Consider the following 22,629-nt stretch of genomic DNA (forward strand, 5'->3'; position numbering starts at 1 on the left):
TTTTCTACATGAAGCAGCCTATTCCTCTGGACCTTTGTTTGCTAACAGCAGGAACCATTGTTTCTGTTGAGTTAAATTCCACCCCCTATTCCCTACCAGAATAGCTGCCGCAATGTTTTGACATCTGACGCTGAGGAAAAGCCTTCCCAGAGTCTCCTCGTGTGGCAGCGTGAGGAGCTGCTTGGGCTTCACCAGAGTCAGGCTGTGCGCTCTGGAGGGCATTTCTGCTCTTCTTTGAGCTTTTTTGTTTATGTTTCTGCAGCCAGCCACAGAGCTCTGTGTGTGTACAGATGACAGATGTGTTTACATTGCTTTATAGGTGGGATAGTTGTAGAATTACGCTTTGCCAGATAAATGTGAAATGCTGGAGTATGCTTTCAAACACTTACTGCCAACAAGATACCTTTTAAAAGTTGTTCCGATGTACAGGATACCATTTTCCATGGCAAAGTCTTAAGCGCATATGCACCTTACTGTTCAAAGTAAGGTGCTTAAAATGAGAAAAGGGGATATACTGGAAGTCAAATGCACTGTATCAGGAAAAGAGGGAAACGCTGTTATTTCCCTTATTACTGTTTTTTTTTTTCTCTATTTCAGAGCTTGAACCAGTTCAATTTCCCCACCTGACAGTTTTGCTCTGTTTGATGTAGATTCGGTAAGGCTTTTTGCACATAAGCTTTGAAGAAAGTCTTCTTAAATGGGTAAGTATTGTGCCTGTAGCATGACACTTGTCACCTTTTTATTCATCTTAAGAAGTGAGAAGCAATTTTCAAAAGGTGCACAACAGATTATAAGGGCAGCTTTGACAAGACCAGAGGAAAAATGATACTGGTTTAATGCTCTGGGGGTTTTGGAAGACTGTAAAGTACAAACTGTCTTGAAGCCAACTTAATATAACTGTTTCCTTTATACTCTAAGGATTCACAAGGGACTTCACCACTAGCATAAAGGAAATAAAATCTGTTGTCCTAGAAAAAGACTTTGTTGCTTACAATTTTAGAAATGACACAAAGTTTCCTTACAGGAAATGTTACATTCATACAAATTCCCATATTTATTTGTAGACAAAAAATACCATTCACATAGCAGAAAAACTAGATGAAAACAGAGACAGGATAGATTTAAAGCCACTATGAGTTATTGGCAAACAGACCTACATGGTAGCAATAAATACAAATATACACAAATTTTACTTAAATGTAGAGAAATCTTTATTGTCTCATTTTTAAGTAGCAGCCTAATTTAGTATCAGGAATTCTTGAAAATAAATTACTACAGGAATGCAAGTGAGGAGCTTGTAGAGTCTATTTCAGGTAAAGTTTAGTTTGTCTTCTGTTGTTACACTATTCGACCAAGATATACTGACTTGGGATATTTTTTCTTTAGATCAGGCCACTGAACAATGAAATAATCAGAAAAGTAGTAAAGAATCTTTCCAGACAAGGATAAAGTTTCCACACGGCAGATGCTCTCTACATACACAATGATCGTTCTCTTTATTCGTAGAAGGCCAAGAAGAAAAGCAGATAAACAGACAGGAACACATGTTCCTGGTCCATTGCACAATATCTAAAAGAGATGAAACACATTACAAAAGTAAGTAATGAGTTTTTTTTCATACAGTAAAGAATTAAGTGTATGTTCATTTAACATTAAACAAAACATATATTTCAAAAATATTTTTAAAAACCCAGGAAAAGCACATGACCATGAAAAAATAGGAGGGGCAAACAAAATACATTATTTCAAAGTACCACATAATACCATATTCAAAATACCATATTTCTTTACAAAAATACCATATTTTTGTACATGTTATGAAGGAGGAAACGACCTCTGAAATGGCACAGTTATTTCTGTGGAGGAAAAGTTTACAATTCCTTGACCTGTGGGTATATATAACTAAAACAACTTCCACTCTCAGTCACAGCTTTGTGTTGTATCAGTCATTAAATCTGTGCACATAATAAAACCAAAGAAATTTAATTAGGAGTAAACCTGGGATCCAGTTATAAACCTCTTGAACCTTGGCTTAAGTCAGCAAAACACTTAAAGAGTTCATCAAAAACGTGCTGATGAATTAGGACCTTCACAAGAATCTATTAGCTGATATGTGTGACTAGATTTTATTTTTTGTTTTTAAAAAACAGTAGGAGACAGTTAAAAGCATACAGAAGGAAGCTGTTGTGGTAAAAACATGTCATGTCCTTCGAGCAGAGATCTCAAATTCACTTATAAATGTCAACAATAAAAGACAGTACTCTTTTAATTTTAGACATTGTTCAACTGAAAAACAGATTGCTTAAAAGTAAAAGGTTTAAACCAGGGTATATTAGGCACTTTACTTGGTATCAAAATTGATTTCAGGCAAGAAATTTCTTACTAAACTTAAATACTACCATGTAATCAGCACTTTTCTGCACAGCTGGGGTTACATGGAAATAAAGAGTTCTTTTATAAAATCATGGCCCTATACCCCATAAACTCACTTTTTTTTTTTTTTTTTGTTCCAAGTTCACCAGCTTGTGAAAGATATTATATTGGTGGGGGAAAATTTTGAATTTCTGCTTCAGGGCTGTAACAATTAGTTCAGGACATTTCCTTTCCTGCTTCATGGCAAGATCCCACTGATAATCTGGTTGGCAGCACCCTGCCTCAGCTAAAAGCAGCAAAGGATTTGGTGCTACAGAGTTCCAAATTCTCTCACCTTTTCTTTGCCTTGATTATAGCCCCAGAAATACAGCTTTGGGATGTGATGACTGTAATGCTGTGTTTTCTGACCAGAATCAATAGACTGTAATGCTGTTTCTAAAAATGTTCTGATTTTATTGTTGATCTTAACTGAACTATTTATTAATGCAAGACTTGGCTGATGTTTTCTCAGAGTCCCTTACAAGTAATGTGCTGTATGCAGTTTTAATCTTGAAATTTTAGGGTGTCAACATCCACAGATACTCGAATTTAAAACTTGCAACAATGTACTTGTTTTGGATTATTTTTGTATTATATAGCTCAGAAGCTGCACACATCATCTTTACATCCCAGAATTTTGAAATCAGAGAAGAATATTCTGGTTTCAAACCTTCTGCTGAACCTGATTTCAAGCATATCCACACTGGGACCTTATATCCTATTCTACAATCTACTGAGAATGAAGATCTGATTTTTATAATTTGGCTTGGTGAGTAAGGACATAAACCAACCACACATGCTGCCCTTTTGCATTTCAAAGAAACTTTTCCATATCTGTAAACTAAATAATGCATATTGCCGTATTTCCTGGAAAGTCTGATTAATTTGCATGAATGTTGGCTGTAATGGTGGTATATGCTACTGACATGTAACTTAAGGCATGTCTAGGTATCTCTATTTGTAATAACATTTGTTTCTGTAGTGTAAATGTAGGCAGAGGCAACAATTTGTTGTCCTGTGTCTGCTGGCAAAACCCACCAGCATCCCTGCAGAAGCTGGGCTATTTCAGAAAAGTGCATAAGAAGCACCTAAAGTCCCAAAAGATTATTTACTACTTACTATTTTTGTGAGTTGAATATACAGTCTAACTACTGATTTCCTATTCAAAATTTAGCTTTAAGGGAACAGACAAAAATGTGCACCACTGCTGAAGAGAAACGCCACTTTCCCCTTCCCTTAGCAGAGCTACCTGGAGTACACATATTGTCTTTCTTCACTGCTCCCCAGCCCTTCCTCCATTCTATTGCCATCCTCTCCCTGTCCTATCCTCAATGCCATCATTTCTCATCAGTTTGTCTGTACTCTACCCACTCCTCTGACATGTCTCCCACCCATCCTCAGGTTTTTTTGTGATCACTGGTGTTCATCTCTCTTTGCATCCCTGTTCTCAGGCACCTCAGTCTTGCTTCTTGAATGGCTCTGCACTCTTTTAGCCTCCATCTACTATGAAAGCTCAAACATTGGTCCCTTACTTTCCACAGTCTGACACAAAATGTACCAGTTGTGGATATGATTTAGGTCAGGTAGCCATTCTAATATTCTAGTGAGCCCAGAAGTTGAGAACTGTAGAACAGGTTTTAGAAAAAGCTGAATTTTTACAACCATTGTCTTTATCAAGCCATAGAATTCATCCTACTTCTCCCCTTTATTAAGCCTGGCCAGCAGCTCCAGTCCTTTTGGTATTTTGGTATTCTTGTGTCTAGATGCACACACAGAGGTAAATGCCACAATGAATTCCAAACTAAGTGTACTCACAAAAGATCATGAAATGAAATAACAGTAAATGGGTCTATTTGTGAATCTCTGTGTAGCTCTGAAGGCTACACTGAGCTGCTGTTATTACTTTGCTGAGGTACAAAACAGAAAGGCAGCAATCACAATTAAAATCATAATAAAATACCTCTCCTATATTTAGGTTTTGATATGATGCATTCAGTTCAAACTTTTAGTTTATACTTTCTGACTGTTTATAATTTGTAAGCTGCCTCTCAGATGCCCTTTGATCCACTGAAAAGTACTTGCATGCAGGAAAAAGATCAGGAAAATTATGGACTTGGCATCTTTAAAAAAAACATGGTCTGATCATAACTCATGTCCTCTGCTCTTTCCCCTTCCACACACATGAGTTCAAACAAGACAAAGCAGATGTGGCTCTATAGGATTTCTGTATGCAAAATGCTTATATAATACTCTGATTATAGATGATCCTATCCCAAAATACTTGGATTTAGGAACTGGCCATGAAAAGGACTGTTATAAACCTGCTGAAGCCCACAAACAGATCTCTATCTCAACTGGTGGCTGTGATCTGTAAGTCAGAACTAAAAATTAACCTTCAGTTAACCTTCAGTACGTGTCTACAGACATGTCCTGCTTAGAACTGGTGTTGTTGCAGTGGAAATTCCTCTCCAAAAATCTGGTCTAACCAGTCCCATTTACTCCCTCTCACACTGCCAGCAGAAAGGGAGACCAGTGGTCCTTCTGCTTGGAGTCCAACATCATACACTCTTCAAGTGTATGATGTACAGGGAAACTTCTGAGAAAACAAATAGGTACATTATAAAGAAGAGGAATCATTGCAGAAGGTGTAAGCAGATATGCTGCTGTTCCTGCCTGTACACAAACTGGAAAGGGAACTGACTCACCTACAGCCTTCCTCAAAGATGAGAAGATGAACAGTCCTACTAGTGAATTTCAGAGCACTATTCAAAAGTCAGTTCTGGAGATTGATATCTTACACCTTGAAAAGACCAAGGCTTTTGCTTTTCCCCACAGCAGAATACCAGTATCTCCCAGTGAAGCCCATGGCAATCTCCAGTATGCTCTGGGGAAGAGGCAGGCATCTACTGGACAGGAAGGGACCAGGCCTTCTACAAGGTCAAGCAGCTGTCGAGGGTGTTTCCCTCAAGCATCTATTTACAATTATCTCTTTCCCTCAGGATCCATTTATTTTAGCTGTTCTGCCTGTAGAACATTTCTGTTGCATGATATATGTATGTCTCTGAAAACCTCTGAGTTCAGCCTTCCTTAATGAGGCAGCAGAAAGGGGGGGCAAAGACAATTTTTTGTGTCACTTTTGTGACCTCTTGAGCTGCAATTGTCCAAGGACTTTCCTGGTCACTGGGGGTTCCTACTTTGTTGCCAAGAAGCTGTAAGGGATTGTTCCAGAAGCCAGTGCTACAGGTCTCTCTACACCATTCATATGCACCTGGAATGCAAAGAAATGTCCAGCTCACTGTTAAATTGGCTCACTGGCTGCCCGGGCTCACAGCTAGGTCTATAAACTAAGTCCTACATACTAAAATTCAATCTAACCAAATTCCAAACAGTAAAATAAATCAAGCTGTATATTAACGGAGGTTTAAAAGTAAAGGATCAGAACACAACATTTACCTTCAGCAACTCTATAAATCTAATTTCCTATTAATCACTTTTATATAAAAATGCAATAGTTCTTGTCTTTGTGTTTCAGATACTTTCCACAGCTGTTGAAAGAAAGTAAGCTAAGCCAGCAGTCTGGGAACACTGGGAACACTGGCACATGGTACTACTGCTGATAAAAGCTACTTTAGAGTTGGTGAAAGCAGCACTGTAGCAGTGACATTTACCAGGGAAAACACTGAAAGCAGAGCTTGCAGCTTCACTGGGATTAAATGTCACTGGTCAAAGCAAAAATGACTAAAGCAGTAAACTTCTAGTTTTTCTCATAAGTACATAAACATACAATTGCTGTGTATCTTTTAAAGAACAAGTGTTTAAGTACTACTTATGTCCCCAAACAAAGTACAACAATCAAAAGGAGGACAATGAGAGTCCCCCTCAATTTAGTAGAAAGTGGAAAACTAATTTGCAATTTGCTTTGCATAGGAGACTGGCAACACCTGCTGTTCTCCTTAACGATCTCTGCAGAGATTAGCCTTTTGTCATCTGGTCAAGAGTAGAAAAACTGCTCTGCTCGCTGGGGAGGATGGTGCTGTGGGAATGTGCATTTGTGCACTGAAGGCTGTGCTGCTTGCCAGGCATGGAGCTGCCTCCTGGAGTACCTGTAGGACACTGCTTGGGCCTCCTTTGTTCTGGTAATGCTCCCTACTCCACAGAGCTGAACACTTGGAGATAAGACTGAGGAAATAGGAGGTGGTGGTGGTAGACAACCAAAAGAGGCAAACACAAATGGAGTGATACAAAATGGACCAAAGCTGGGTTAACTGAATGATCCCTATCTATGCAAGTCCTACCTTTTAACTGCTATGCAATACCTACCTTTTAACAATGTTGGAAAAACTTATTAGATATTCCTATGTTATAGAAATAATGAATTCTTTTGTTTGTGTGGTTTTTGTTTTGATGGGAGAGGCGGTTGTTTCTGTGGCACAAGAAGTGAGAATCTGCAGTGAATTCATTTGTATTCTGCTATGTAAATTACAGCATCTCATGAGCTCATCAGCTTTTGCTTGGTTTTAATATATTACTATTTCAAAAACTTTACACTCAAATACTTAAGTATGTTGAGAGGGAGTGTTCTTATGGAAGCCTTTGCTCTTTAGTATATCTGAAAATTCAAGTTTTGAACACTGAGAAAAATTAACTTAGAATTGTTAATACTTTTTACAGTTTAAAAAAGGCAGGAACCTTTTTCAACAATTCCTTATTATTGTTATTGATGGGGAGAAAGAAGAATTTCAGGTTCTGTTTGCACAATAGAAAGATCATTAAACTACCTACTGGTTTATTCTTTTTGAAGAGTGAAGATCTTATCCAGTTAACTTTTCTCCACCACCTGCATATAAAATCAGCTAAAACTTCACACCCTATTTTCTGTTTGAACTTACCTACAGAATGCAAGGCAGGACAAAAAAAAAAGCCAAAATTAGCTGTGTAGTCTGATGTAAATCAGGTAATTAAGGTGGAACTGAATTACACCTGGGTACACTTTTATCTTCTGCTGTCTAAATCATCAGGGGTGCAAGAAGGGAGTTAGAGTGTCCTACAGCAACAGCTTGTGTTCAGGCTGGTCAGCAAGTGTAGGTTGTAGCACTGCCATGAAAACCTTCCTTGCTCACCTCTGAGTCTCACTGGTACAGCAGCTGTTGTTATCATACAATACAGCCAGAAAGTGAGGTGCTCTTCAAAACAAGTGGAGACATGTGTGGTCCTACAGGCAGATTACCTAACCAGGATAAATAAGATTAGTGAATGCCAGAGTGGGGAAGAGAGAAGTGGAAGAGCAAGGACTCTAAATTAGTACACTACACAGCTGGGCTTCTGTTTGTTTCTGTGTATTTCTTTCATCATAGAATGAAATGGATTGGGAAGAATCACCTTTTATGCAGCTCTCACTTTCTAAAGGTTTGGGGACAGAGAGAAAAAATTCCTACCTAGTGGATTTTTCTATGGGAAAAAGGAGAGCTTCTGCAAAAGCACTAGGAACTAGATGTAAGATTTTAATCGTAACAGCATTAGGCATTATCACTTCTGCCTTCTAGGCCTGACCCAGGGCTACCAACCCACTGTAATCAGGGGCAAGAGACAAGGGAAGAGGCCCAGCTGATGTGATTTGCATCAGCCTCTGAATACAAAGCAGTGAGGGAAGCTCCCAGCCCCTGGATTTCAGCAGAGTTTAGCTATGCATGTGGCTATTTGACACTGTAAAGACCTAAAACAGCTCAGGTCTGCTTGTGGGTATGCCCAAGGGCTTTACTGATGAAAAGAGAAGATATGACTGGGGTCATTAAGAGTGTCAGAAGTTAGGCAACAGCTTCATCAGGAAGGTTAATTTGGATGCCTAAAGAAACATGTAGGCTTTAATTTTTTCCAAGGAGTCTAACATTAGGCACCGTACCTAACTGCCCCTGTATGCCAGGTGACAGGTCTGTCATTGGGATTAAAAGGCCTTTGGAGTGGTAGTTTCCATCAGCATACTTCCCAGCCTAACTGCCAAGTGTAAAATGAGAAGCACAGAATGATCAATTAAAAATAGCAATAAATGACAGCTGTGAGACTGGCACTAAGGCTCAACTCTGTGAAAATGTTAGTGTTGGTTATTAAAACATTACATGAACACCCAGGCTGTCAGTGGGACCAACAAAACAACCATTGAGTCTTTTGAGAAATTGTGGGAGATGGATAGGTTGGTTAAAAAAGAACAAGATTACCAAAGCACATACAGGGTGGAGAATAAACTAACTCCCTACCTACATTACTATGGAGTGGGTATGTGGTTTATTGCTGCTGACAAATTAGTAGGAAGTAGAGGAAATTTGACCTAGTGTAGATGAAAAAGTTGGTCATAAAAGAATTCAGTAAAAAGCCTTTGCCAAGTAAATGAAACAGTAGTTACCAAACTACATCTCTAGCTACAACACTAGGTACTAGCTCGCTTTCAGCAGTGTCACCTTGGCTGAATATGAACCAGACTACAGTCTCTTGGTCACTGAGAAATACTATCCAACCTTTTAGAGCCTCTTTACAAATAATTTTTATATCTCTTCATATAAAAAATACTGCTTATTCTAGTAGCCTGCTTCTACTTGAAAGGAGAAATTAAATCCAAGGACTTTCAAATATACTCATGTATGTTACTACTAGTGGCCTAAATTGAGCCTTTAATTGCAAATCTCAGTGTGTCTTTCATTAACCAGACATTTAACTTCAAGTTGAAAGCAGTATTTTAGGTTAACTAAACATGATGTTTAAATGTTCATAAAACATCTCTTGGGCTACTGCCTAATAACTGAAGTTGGTATAGCAAGAATGTGCATCAAATACCTACCTGAAATATCTTCACAGTGTAAAACCTAGAGGTGTTGGCACTCTGTCTCTGCATACCAGTGGTTAGATTTATTAAGACTGTTATGCTTTATAACATACATGGAAGTGTGACCAGGGTGTTCATTATGTTCATAATGACCCTGACAGCTGATGAGTTAAGACTCTTTTACGTCTAAAAATGCCTCCTTAAATCTAAGCTAATATCTCAGTTCATCTTTACTGCTACTCCTGTCCTCCCTCTGAAAATGGGTGTCTATAGGCAAGTCTAATTAGCAGTCACAGAAAGGGCAGAGCTACAACAAAGCTTTGAACCAGCTTCAGATGTTTATCTGTACTCGGCACAGGGTAATTCTGCATTGGGGCTGCAGGGAAGCTGCACATAGTACACAAGGTAAGAGGGGTGGATAAGGCTCAACACCATCCACACTGAGAAGTTAAATTTTGATGCCTTCACTTTGTTTTGTTTTTGGATGAAAAAATTTGTATTGCTGAAGTTCTTAATCCGGCGTTCTTACTCTTGCTTATTTTGACTGTTTTGATCCTAGAAGACCATTAGCAGGTCAGACATACAGTCAATCTGGTCCAAAGAATTGAAAGCACTACGGAAAGATTCAGTGTACAAAAGAATGCAGCAGATAGTCCTAATATTGCATTATACAAAGATCACTTGTTATAAAGTGAATAAAGAAAAAAATGCCACCACCCAGATTTTGTAGCTTTCCACAAAGTTCCAATTAGAACCATGATATAAGGGACAATAACTTACTATTTGTCACAGTAATTTGTGAGAGTGTTATGAACTTAAGGCATTTTGGGCAGAGCACAAAGAATGGAAAATCTTAGCTAAATGAAATAATGATCTCCTTTCATTTAGCTTACTGTGCAAACACTTCTGTAACCAGAAGCTGCCTTAGTCAGTTTAACCAGTCAGGGGATCAGGCATGTGTGATAGGATGTGCAGTCATAAAAGAAGAGGTGACTGCTACAAGCATAATAAGCTGTGCAGGTTTCAGGCTTCTAGAAAGAAGTTTCATTTTCATTCTCTGACAGCAGAACACGTACCTGCTGTGCAAATGTAAACTTACTACAGACTTCCCACAGGAAGGAGGCCCTAATGTGGGAGGACCATCTTCTTAGCCTGATTTAACCCATGTTTTTCCAAATAACAGCCATCTGAAAATATCTACTTATTTCAGGCTCTGTAGAGCCCTGAGGCAGTGGGAACTGTTGAGAAGAGTCCCCAGAAAAGGAAAAAAATCTGGTCCTAAGAGTCCAGGATGTGCAATCTGCTACTGAATGGGGCTTTATGCAGCATTTCTGCACAACTGTAGGTGAAATTTAATTCTATTAAAAGATACAAAACCCATCTATGGCTGAAAACAAGGACTGGATACAATATTTTGCAGCTTCTGCTGTGTGGTAGGTGCACATCCTTCATTTTCAGTTTGGATTTCAGGTATACTGGAATGAGCAGGGTAATCATGATCCAGACAGAAGGCTAGATCACCTGAAAACTTAGTTGCAGGGTTGGCAAACTGGCCCAAAGACAAAGGTTCTGTAAGCAGCAAGAGAAGTGAAGACCAGTTTCCTTTGAACTTCTATCTACTGACTGACTTCAAGCATATTAAAGGAAAGATGTAACACTAGTTTAGTCCTTCTTGTATATCAAATGATCTATGTAGGATGGAGTAATTTTCTTTATCTTTGAAAAAAAAAAATCTCTGTGCAGCTTGTGTAATTTTCTATAAATAAGAAGGATTTGCATCATTTTCTAGATAATAGATCTTATAACATCTTGTTCTAGTTTTAAATTTCTTTTTAGCCTTTCTCTCAAATGAAGACAACAGAAGTCTCTCTTTTCTGACCAGCTGCCTGTTTTCATGGTAGGAGTTTGCAATCTCTGAGGCTGCATGCTAAATGTGGCTGCAGCTGATGAATGGTTTTAAAAGCTTTTCTGGGGGAAGGTGGGTGTAAACAGTGTGTCCTGGCACAAGCCTTTCCTTCCCTGGAATTGTAGGCCTCTGTATAGGAAGCCTATCTAAGGCAGATATTATAAAAAATGTTCACCATATATTCACCTGCAAAACACTCTGATACTTACATTTCTGTATTTCTTGGCTATAGAAACACAAACCAATCATCACTTCTGACATCTTAATTGTTACTTGGCTTAATATCGCTAAAGGGACTTAACTTTGTAGAGTGCAGATGTTCCTAACTCAGAAATGGGCCTCCTGAAGATGATCTCAAGCTGAACAACTCAACTAACTTTTACATTTCTTAAACTCTCTGGAGGCCCACTTCAAGTGTGGGTCAAGTCCTGCAAGACAGCAAAGATCTCCTGGAAGTTGTTCGGTTCTTTCTGAACTTACTACCTTGAAGAAGGGTTAGATGGAACTGATTGCTCAGGCAAACTAAACCAGGAAGCTTTGCCAGATCAGTGTGAAATAGAAAAGGGACACAGTGCTTATGAAGTAAAGCACATATCAAGTGCTTATCAAGTAACTCCAGTGCAGCTGGGTTTGCTGTTTCCCTTTTGCAGCTATTTGCACTCCACAGAGAGGCTTAGGTTGGCATAATTAGCATATCTGTTCCAAATCTTGCCTTTGTGCACCTAATGGTTTTTGGCTCCCTTTGCAGTACCTTTCTTGTCCTGCATTTCTTGACAACTGCAACACTTCTGTGTTTATCTAGCTTTAGGCTGCCTACAGAAGATGTCAGTCCTTCCTTCATACATATCCATATTTCTGACAAGCCTGAAAGCAAGTGTAAGGGTTTGGGGATCACTCATACATACAAATCACTTAGAAGCAAGGTTGTCTTTCCCTCCTGCAGTTAAACAAAACCAGTGTCTAGACTGAAAATGTACAGCACCCATGAGCTCTCCTGTTTAAAAATATGAAGCTTTCAGCATGATGTAATACTGTGCTTGTTTCTAAACTCGGTTGTTGATTTTCATGCCAAAAGTTATAGATGAACCTGTGAGTGCCAACATTTGTCCCAGCCTAGTTCTAGTTCTTTACATTACTAAGCATTATATTTTGCCAAGAGTAGAGTGAGTTTCAATTGACTACAAACATTTTTGTGGAAAGGCAATTAAATACTACCAGTTGCTTCACATACCATACAGTCTTTTCACTGGCAATGTGAGGTATTTTAATCCCTGAAACAGTCTCCTTGGGAAAGTGTTCTAAAATCTTTGCAGCTCTCTGAGTTATTATATTTTATAGAATTCTTGAACTAAGATATACATACAAGTAGTATGTAAGCAGCTTTCAAGTGGTACGTGATTTGCCATAATGCCAGGGATGCTTCTGCCAGCTGCTATTTTGGTTGATAATAGCACCTGACAAAAAATAATTGGGGTTGCCTTCCACTCCAGCTCTTTAACCATGGATAAATACTCTTTGGATCTCATTTTGAGACGGTGTTACTTTAAATACTGTAAAGGGCTTAAAGGCCTTGCTAAAACATAGCCTTAATTTTACAAGCACAAGTGTTTTTCAAAACGTTAGCCTTCTGATAGCTTATCACAGTTTATCAGCTCCAACACCATTTCTAATAACTCTATGTGTAAATCTCTCTGTCACTTTAAATTCCTTTGGTAAACAGAAAACATGGAATTAGATTAGTAACTTCCTGCTTCCTTTATTAAGCTACGCAGTGAGATTTTTCCAGTCCATTTCTTTTGCAATAAGTAAAAAAATACACCAACTAACACAGTGGTGTAGCAAAGTGATTACTAAATAGTTACTCACATTTTTGCACTAGTTTTTACATGTTTCATTTAAGCATTTTAAACCTCATAAAGTATTAAGTTGAAGTTCTGCTAAACTAATATCTTTTAAAAAACCCTCAAGTTTAGATTACTGACTCAAGATGACAACAACTCTAGCAAGAAGCCAGCCGTAACCAAATCTTTTCGTACAAAATTCTAAGACTTAAAGGTAGGAGACAGTGCACTACCTTTTGTGTTAACACAAAACTTTCTTGATTGAATTTCTCCATTGTAGTTCTACCATCTGACAACCCTGAACGCTTCTGGCTTGTTTAACTGTGTGGAATATTTTAAAATAAATGTAATTAGCATAAGAGTGCAGTTTTCTGAACAGCTTGAAAAAGCTATTAAAGTGCTGAGGAATTGCTACTTCAGCAGTGATGCTTTTTGTCGTTAGATGAGATAATTAGCGTCAGTCAGCCAAAGACTAAATAAATATGCATTGTAGCCCAGAAGTCCATGTAAGCACAAGAACTGAATCTGTATATATTTGTGCTGGTCTGAACCTGTCTGTGCCAGACTGGTCATACCATTTTAGAAGCAAGTCCAGCCAACAGGATAACCAGGCTTTCAGGCATAGTTTGTGCTGCTGCAATCCTGAAGAGATACTATCAGGAAGCAGCAATCTTGTTTTTGCTAGCTCTGCCAGCATAACAAGGGAGTGACTCTCTGAAGGTACTTGCAAACTTTGAGAGGGAAAACTGGTATTTGCTATTCTAATTCACCAGCAGTGCAACCTGTTCTCTCTTTCTTGATGTATTGCTGCTATATTTAATTTAAAATTAAAAATAGTTTTCCTGTGAATTGTAAACCTAAGCATACATATGAGATGCAGTCTGCATATTCCAAGGGCTTTTATGATGCAGATGAGCAAGTTCTCAATAAATTAAAATTTTCTGTACCTACCAAATCTGGCTTCCGTTTGTAGGTCAGAGGAAGAGAGTAAACTATGGAGTATAGTGTTGTTGCCACAGAGGAGATCCAGGACTGTCTAACCTCCCGGCTTCTGGGAATGCGATCAAGGCTGAACTGGAAAAGAGCACGAGGAGCGGAGATGTTATTTTTCTGAGAATGCTGTGGCTCCTTCTTATTAAATCTCTGCCAGCCTTTTTTCCCCCCTTTTCTTAGTCTAGTTTGGGAACGTTTGTGTATAAAAAGCATACAGTAAAGTACAAAGCACAGAGAAACACCAGAAGTCGGTAGCTATTGCTCGGTCCCGTCTCGGGCTCCTCAAGCCCCCCGCAAGCCGCAGCCGCAGCGCCGGGAGCGGCGGGCGAGGGCGGCACCTCGTGGGCACCGGCGGCGCTCGGGCCGCGCCGGCCTCCCGCAGCTCCCGGGGCATTTCCACTGCAGGAAACGCAGCGGCTCTGCTCGCTGCTGTCCGCGGAGTGCCGTTAAACGTGTAAAAGCAAATATCACCCCCCTTTAAATGAGTACTCGCTGAGTATTCAAAAGATACGCCCGATGCATATTCAAACTGCAAAATATCTGTATAAACAAACAGGAAAGAACATCTTATCATTAAATAAAAAATAGGTAAATAAGTAACTTTCTTGGTTCTTTCTCAAAATTAAGATTATTCACAGTGTGTAAAAGGAATCCAATTAATAAAGCAAGGGGAATTCCTTTTGTCTTGAAACCCCGGGAGCAGGTGTTAGGCTGCCTGCCCTCCTTGCAGGTGCCTTTACCTCACTGGAGAGGAGCTGCACCTAAGAATAATTGCTATGGCACAAGGCACTCCTGATGCCAGTGACCTTTTGGGCTGTTTAAATGAAAGACAAATGTAGTGGCTGCAGTGCAGTGTTCAGTGATGCTGACGTGTGGATAGTGGTTGTTACCTCACTTCAAATGGGACACCAGATCACCTCACCACCACCCTGGAATAACTTATGTGGGGTGTGAGAAACTCTAAATACTGAAAATTGCCCAGTTACTTCATGTGCACATTGCTAATTGTCATAGCTTAGTCCTGGTGATTTGTGCCCCTGAAAGAGGATGTTAACAAAAGCTGTATGGTAAATACAAACTACAAATCCGTCTTGAATAGTAGGAACTAGGACTATTTTTAATATATAAGGTACAAAGACCAACACTTTAAATGCAGAATGTTAATTTTCTTGACTGAGATTATCCTGATTTATTGTGATATATTTCTTTAATAGCTGTGATACTGGAAGGCATTAGCAGATGTTACAAACGGATTTTTTTATGTTTTATTTGCAGGTGTTGAAACTCTGATTGCATTATTCTGACAACAGAATATGGAAAAATAAACATACCCCCTGCTCCCTATTCAACAGGTTTCTGGTTATCACTGCCTCTGTTTCTCAAAGCTTTGGAGGAGTTCAGGTGATAAAAAGAAATGCTCTAAGTGGAGTTTAGACCCTTGCATAGCACTCAGCCCTGCAAAAAATATGGGTATGATAAAGTTGTTTTAGGCAGATAAAGGTCCAGTGGAATATTAAGATGAACCTTCACTGTAAGAATGGTGTTAAAGAGCATTTGACAAAAAAACTGTAGGTGATTTTTATAATCATTAAAAAACCCAAATAATTTCAGCAGAACTTGACAAGAACTCCAAACAGTATCAAAGTAGGAATTTACTTGGAGAGTTCAAGTAAAGATCAAGCTGGTTTCATCTATACTTTTCAAAAAACATGCTGGAAACTCTGCACATCAGTGTCTATGTCATGTTAGGACTTCAGTCCACACATCGAACAACTCCTAGGAATTAAAATGAAAAACCAAAACTGGGGGCTTTTGTTGCTGTTTGTTCATTTAGAAGTCACTGCCAGATGCTTCTATAATCCCAGCCTCTCATCTCATTAAGTACTGTCAGTGTTCCAAAGGTACATCCTGTATGTTTTGCTGGAATACTGCATAATGTCTGACACCAGAAAAAGATTTCTCCCCTATCTACTATGGTGTCATATTGTTCCATCTTTTTTTTCCTTTACATCTTTAATACACTCAGAATATTTTTTTCTAATTTGAAAACAAATATTCCAAACTGGCAAATCTGTAATGTAATTTCAAAACCAGTGATGTAGTCCTTTACCTCATTAATGTTGTTTTGCAAGGATGCAAGGAAAAGCTGGTGGAAAACTGCAACTGCTGTGAATTATTATAATATTCTCAGCTGAACATACTGCAATGCTTGCAAAGCAACTGAGTTTACATAATTATTTTTCATTATGAGAAATAAGATTTCTTAGCATAGTACCTCTCATGAACTGGAAAAGAACATATGGTCAGAAGAGGTTTATGTAAAAGTTAGTTAATCTGGTTGCTCATCTCACACATGATCATGGGGGTACAGGAATTCCTGTTCTTCAATAAGTTGTCTCTCTGCTGCTAGAGCATGTTGCCAGCAGCTGAAACAGGTTCTCTATGAGCATAGAAGGTTCCCTAAGTAACAGCTCTGGGGCATCCACATGGAATAGTTGTGGTTACAGGTGGGGAGTGACAGAGAACAAAGAGGCCAGTGATAGCAGGACCAGAGACTTTTCATAGGAGGCATTTTTTAGTTCTTTTTTAAGAGGCTTAGTGGGTTGAGGTGCAGCATTTTTTTTCTTGTAAGCAAGATGCTCATTCTGGCTTTCTTTCATTTGCCCTGAATAGCTGTAAGAGCAGAGCTAGACCACAGATCAAAAAGAAAAATATTTGGAGGGGTGGGAGGTGTGTGTGTTTAATTTTCTCTTACATCACTGGTTTTCTGTTACATCATTATTGCAATTTGTCTTCCATCTGGTCCCTAGTTCTGGAAAAATGTACTTCCTTAACAGGATGAGGAAGGGAATGACCATGTGTTGAAGCATTCAGACTTCTCCCTTTCACTTATGCAAAGGTTCAAGTAGCTACTAAGACATAATTTTTAAATCTTTGATGATCTCCAGTGCCCCCAATAACAAAACACACACATGTGTGTATGACAGCGCACTTTAAAATTTAGCAAATATATGTTACAGGCATGTGATATTTACTTTCCAAAATTCATCCTTCATTTTCACTCCAAATACTTTTGCTCAGTAGAAAGAGAATGGTCAAAGGAAAATGAGCATCTGTTATCCAGACATCAAACTCACATGCAGCCAAAAATGCTCCTCTGGCTTTCAGTGTTGAGGAAAATATAACTACAGGATCTGTTAGTAGTTGGAGGGGTTATAAAAGAGAAGCTGCTTAGTAAAAATAAGTGAGCCATGAAAACCACATAACCTTTTAATACTGAAAATATGTATCTTTAAGAAATCTAATAATTTAGGGTTGGATATTCTTCAGATAAGTGAATATGACTGTGTGAATGGCTATTTACCCAACAAGAAGTCTCTGAACAGGAAATACCTCTGGTCACTTTATTAAACATTCAGCCTTGGTGCACAATGAGACGTGAAAGTTGCAGTAAACAAAAATGTCATTCCTGAGCGAGCCTGTGGTTCTCCTTAGCAGGAGTTGCCTTACATTAAAAGGGTTTATTCTGAAAATCATTGGTACTGAGTCCTACAGTCTTTTGTCCCAACAGCACTGCTGAAAACAGTGGAAGTGCACCATATGAAATCATCACCATGCAAATAATTAATGTACTGTATTTGCTCAAAAGGACTTACAATTTTTGTAGTCAAAACATTAATTTCCACTGTACTTATTCCACTAATACTTTCTACTAATTTCACTGGATGTCAGATCACACTTTAGGTCAGCAGTTATGCTGCTGTCTATTAATCATACAGCAAATGAGCTGAAATAAAGCAAACATCTGAGAAAAAAAAAACCAAAATATTTTAATGATTTTTCCATAAGTTTTAGAAGTTCAGCATTTGCTCAGGTCATCAGCCAGAAAACTGACATTCAGAGGCCTTGCATCCCTTTTAAACAAACATTTAATACTTTATTTTAAAAATACAACCAAGACACAGTTTAGAAACACACAAAGCCAATACAATTTAAATTAAGGTTTTCTTAGATAAAATATTTATATATATAATTTCTTTCAAAAAATACTATGTGTCACTGAGAGAAATGCCAAACTAAAAAAAAATCCCCTCTGCAGTATTTTTCCCCAGCATTCTTACATTCTTACAGCTACAAGCAACATTTCAGTGGCTAGCTGATATAAATGTCCTTTCAAAGAATCATTACCAAATTGCCTTGAATTAGAATGTCAAGATCATTTTTCTTACATGAGTATTTAAAAAGTTACCTGGGACTCGGGGAATGTTTCAGCCCTTTTTTGTTCAAAAGAACGTATTTTAGCTTCACTCATCTTATCTGAGTCTGCCAAAACATAATGTCTAGGAGAATATGACTCTGACAAACAGCTAAGTAACCTCAGGATTTCTGTTGTGTGCCCACCTGTAAAAGAAAACAAACTGCAGTCAGTATGTGAAAAATTTCGTAACTTTCCATTTCTCCAGCTGAATCAGTCAATTTTCATTTTAAAGCATATTAGAATTGCTACTACCAGTGAGAAAGTATCTTCTGAGAGTAAACAATTCAATTAGAGGATGGCTGAGACTGTTTAAATCACATGGAGGGAACTCAGCTCCCAGGGAAGCACTATTGATGGACGTTTTCCAGTGAAATGGGATTGAACCAGGGTCACACAGGAATCTGTGGTTTGTGTTTAATGTCCTGTACACGGTGCAGAACAACGGGGCACAGAGTGACACTGTGCTCTGCACTCAAAAAAAAAGAAAAAGGCCAAAATGCAGCTGGACAGGATCTGGCTCAGAGCTGCACCTTGGAATCAGAACTGCCACTGATCCTGCCCTGTGCCCAGTGCTGTGACCTGCCAGGGCAGGGGTGTGCTACCCCAGCTCATCACAGCGAAACCAGCCAGGCAGCAGTGTCACCCTGCAGCCACAGCAATGAGAGCCACAGCAGTGTCACCCTGCAGCCACAGCAGTGAGAGCCACAGCAGTGTCACCCTGCAGCCACAGCAGTGAGAGCCACAGCAGTGAGAGCCACAGCAGTGTCACCCTGCAGCCACAGCAGTGAGAGCCACAGCGGTGTCACCCTGCGGCCACAGCGGTGTCACCCTGCAGTCACAGCAGTGAGAGCCACAGCGGTGTCACCCTGCAGTCACAGCAGTGTCACCCTGCAGTCACAGCAGTGAGAGCCACAGCGGTGTCACCCTGCAGTCACAGCAGTGAGAGCCACAGCAGTGTCACCCTGCAGCCACAGCAGTGACACCCTGCAGTCACAGCAGTGAGAGCCACAGCAGTGTCACCCTGCAGCCACAGCAGTGACACCCTGCAGCCACAGCAGTGACACCCTGCAGCCACAGCAGTGAGAGCCACAGCAGTGTCACCCTGCAGCCACAGCAGTGTAGCTGCTGGGTGCTGACAGAACTGTCCTGCTTCAGCCACTGCTCTGAGCACTGCCCTTGAACGGGCCTTCACAGCCTTCTAACTGCAGGGTCACTGTGTCCCACAGCTAAAGTGGCACTAAACCAGAGAGAAGGGGAGCGTGTACATACTGGGCTTTTTAGCAGCTGGGTTAATTTTGGATTTTTTGTCATTTGAGTTTCCTGAAAAGCAGTTAGAGGGATATTGTTAGAGTGGAAGGAGGGGAGAAGGAAGAGTGTGTGTGTAGGTGAAGTGGAGCCATCTCACCTTTTATCTGTTGGACTGCATCAGACCATCATGAAACCACACCCACAAATGCATAATGTGTTTACTGGGTGTGTTGCTTTTCACTCTGCTGGAAGTTGCAGACCAAAACCAGCAAACTACGTGTATTCCTACTACCTCCTGCTGTTCAGTGTCACTAGGCTCCCAAGAGACCTTTGCTGCACAGGTTAAACACTCATAGCTGGTGAACAACTGACAAGCAGAGCTATGCTGCAGCATTGCACTAGACTTTGCCAACTTTCCATGCTATTTCATGTGGTATTTTTCAAATATGTTTGGAGATATTTTCTCCTGAGTGGTGTTTGTTAAGGTTTCACAAATTTTAATGCAATCAGCTGAGCATTCACAGAAGAGCAGGAGATTTCTACTTAAAAGTCTCAAAGAATAGGCTTGAACATTACGTGAATCTTAACTGACATGTATTATTTCACCTGGTAAGCTTATGTACAGTGGAAGTATTCTTTTAATACAGACTAACTAGATTCCAGAGGACTGAAGGAAAATACACACATTGCCAGCCCTAGTGGATGTAAAGATGACCAGAAGAATTAGAAACCTGCCAGTCAAACTCAGATGCAGTAAGCTCTCAGGATTATTACTCCATTAGTTGGTGTGCAAAAACCAAAGGGATACTGAGGTACTGAAATCACAGCTGGCCTGTATTTGTCAACTACAAATTTTCAAATAAATTTTTTGGAGATAAATTAATTGCCCTCCAACTCTGATAACAAGGTAAAAAGGAGTAGCAGATGTGTACATCCCCTTTAGCGAGGGGTGACATTCTTGTCTCTGAGGGATCCACGTGTGACTCTTGTAAGTAAATCACAGCAGCGTGGGTTGGGTAGATTGCAAAATGCCACGTATGTAAGGGGCGTGCCAGGCTCTGGAACGCCGTGCCCTGCATCGCCATCAGCAGCGTCCAGTCACAAGAGCGAGCAGCTGCACAAGTCAGTCCTGCACCAGTGCTTCCGGTGCTTTCGTGCGTGACTTGGTGCAACGCGTAACAATGACTCAAATCCAGAAGTAAAACACCCAAGCGCAGGCGGCGGCCCCGAGGACACCCGGCCCGGCCCGGGGGCACCACAGGAGCTGCTGTGGCGGGGCCCCGGCACCGGCTTCTGACACACGCAACCGCGACTACAACTCCCGGCATGCACCAGGCTAGGTGGGCGGCGTTGCGCTGGCCGGTCGCGCTGCATGCCGGGTCTCGTAGTTCCAGGAACATGGAGAGGCAGCTCTACGACGCCACCCGCTCCCGCCGGCGGCAACCCCCACTCACCGGAGCCGGCCACCACCAGGAGACTGAACGGAGGCGTCCGCCGACCGCGGCGCCTCCTATTCAGGAGCACCAGCGGGACAAGGAGTAAGGAGAGGAGGAGGAGCAGGAGCACGACGACGGGCAGCTCCTCCATGCGCGGCGGGGGCCAGCTCTCGCGGAAGCAACAGTGACACCTCCCCCGTACGGCGGCCGGCGCGGTTCAAACCTCCGCGCGCTCTGAGCGCGGTGGTGGCTCCGGGGGCGGGGTTCGGCGGGCCCGGGGCGCGGTGATGCGGCGTGAGGGGCTCCCCGTGTGCCCGCCCGGTGCTCCCCGCGCCTCCGAGCACCCGCTGCCCCCCAGCCGGCGTCCCGGAGCTGCGAAATACCGCCGTAAGCACGGGGGAATGAGAGCCGGCGCTCTCGGGGCCCGCCGGCCGAGCCTGTTCACTGTGCACGGGCTGCGGGAGCCGAGAGAGGCCGGCTGTGGCACGGGCTGCGGGAGCCGAGAGAGGCCGGCTGTGGCACGGGCTGCAGGAGCCGGGGGCTCCGTGAGCGCACGGATTCCTGCGGGAGCATGATTCCTATATGCGCTGATACTGATCCAGGTATGTCTGCTTACATGCAGCTGTAATGTTACACAGCCTACAGTAATGCATAAAATAAAGAATGCTAACGTTTCACTGCCTGTCGTGGTTCTAGTTTTCATTCATGGTAATACTTAAGCTTTTTATTTCAGCAAGAAGCGTGGAGCAGCAGATCAGCACTCTTTCTGCCTCCGTCAGCATCCAGCCTTTGTTGGGAGAAAGCGGTGATTCAGCCACTGGGCTAATCTCAGATGCGACGCGTGTTTGCTAGAAAGAGTAAGATGCTGCATTGTATGATTAGGAGTTTGTTCATCATTGTCCTTAAATTACCTGCCAGGGAGCAAGGCCCTCCTCTTGGCCAGTGAATCAGGAGCAGTGAACTCTGGAGCTTTATGGAGAGGTTTGATGCTACTGCTTTATGGGGTGAGCTGTCAAACACATGAAATGTGACAGCTGCGCACTTGTACCTCAAGTGTACAACCACAATAGATCAAACGCATTGCAATTCTGCATCTGCCTGCCCTGGATTCTCTGGCTGTTTTTTTTTCCCCTCTTACTCCTCCTGAACCAATTGGACTTTTTGTATCCCAACCAGCCTTGGAAGCTTAATATTTCTCTCTCATTTTTAAGAAAGATGTGCCAGTTGTGGATTCCAATGGTTATTGTATGTCTTACAAGTAAAAGATACAAGCTCCACCAATCCTTTGCCATCACAGGATCTGAAGTGAATCTTTGTGATTCATGCTTCATAGCTCTACAGATTGTTTTTTTCTTTATGTCACTGTAACATGTAATTTTGCAGATGCTTTAAGCTCAGAGTATTAAAAACAGTATTACCATGGTTAGCTTGTCTTCCACCCAAATGAGTAACCCCACAAAAAGTATCTCACTGCCTAGTCATTGTTGACATTTGGTAGCAACAAGGTTTTAGTTAAAAGTTCTGTTGATGATGCATAAATTTCCAAAATTCATTTTGATTTCCATTTAATTAGCTACATAAAACTAATAAGTAGGGGCAATAGAGGTGCAAGTCAATGACAGAAGAAAGTACCACAATACCTTTTCAGGACATAAACTACTAGGTTAAAACAAGACAGTAAGTTCTATAGACAATTCAAATACTAATTTTGTTTATGGTCA

At 40.9% G+C, this 22,629-nt stretch overlaps 1 protein-coding gene and 2 long non-coding RNA genes across 3 annotated transcripts; 2 read left to right on the plus strand and 1 right to left on the minus strand.

Moving 5' to 3' along the window:
- Positions 1-1,030: 1,030 nt before the first annotated feature.
- Positions 1,031-21,059, minus strand: ALG14 (ALG14 UDP-N-acetylglucosaminyltransferase subunit). The gene is made up of 4 exons (XM_053951038.1): positions 20,927-21,059; positions 18,216-18,367; positions 13,925-14,047; positions 1,031-1,569 (listed from the first exon to the last, which is right to left on the minus strand). Exons 1-4 carry the CDS (start codon positions 21,057-21,059, stop codon positions 1,339-1,341), a joined length of 639 nt encoding a protein of 212 aa, XP_053807013.1. The 3' UTR covers positions 1,031-1,338.
- Positions 1,508-7,116, plus strand: LOC128792547 (uncharacterized). Its single transcript, XR_008432443.1, has 3 exons — positions 1,508-1,596; positions 3,012-3,181; positions 5,945-7,116. It is a non-coding gene; the product is annotated as an uncharacterized LOC128792547 (long non-coding RNA).
- On the plus strand, positions 12,947-15,319 carry LOC128792548 (uncharacterized). The gene is made up of 2 exons (XR_008432444.1): positions 12,947-13,187; positions 15,242-15,319. It is a non-coding gene; the product is annotated as an uncharacterized LOC128792548 (long non-coding RNA).
- Positions 21,060-22,629: the final 1,570 nt, after the last annotated feature.

The sequence above is a fragment of the Vidua chalybeata genome, chromosome 9 (assembly GCF_026979565.1).
Source record: "Vidua chalybeata isolate OUT-0048 chromosome 9, bVidCha1 merged haplotype, whole genome shotgun sequence".
NCBI lineage: Eukaryota > Metazoa > Chordata > Aves > Passeriformes > Viduidae > Vidua > Vidua chalybeata.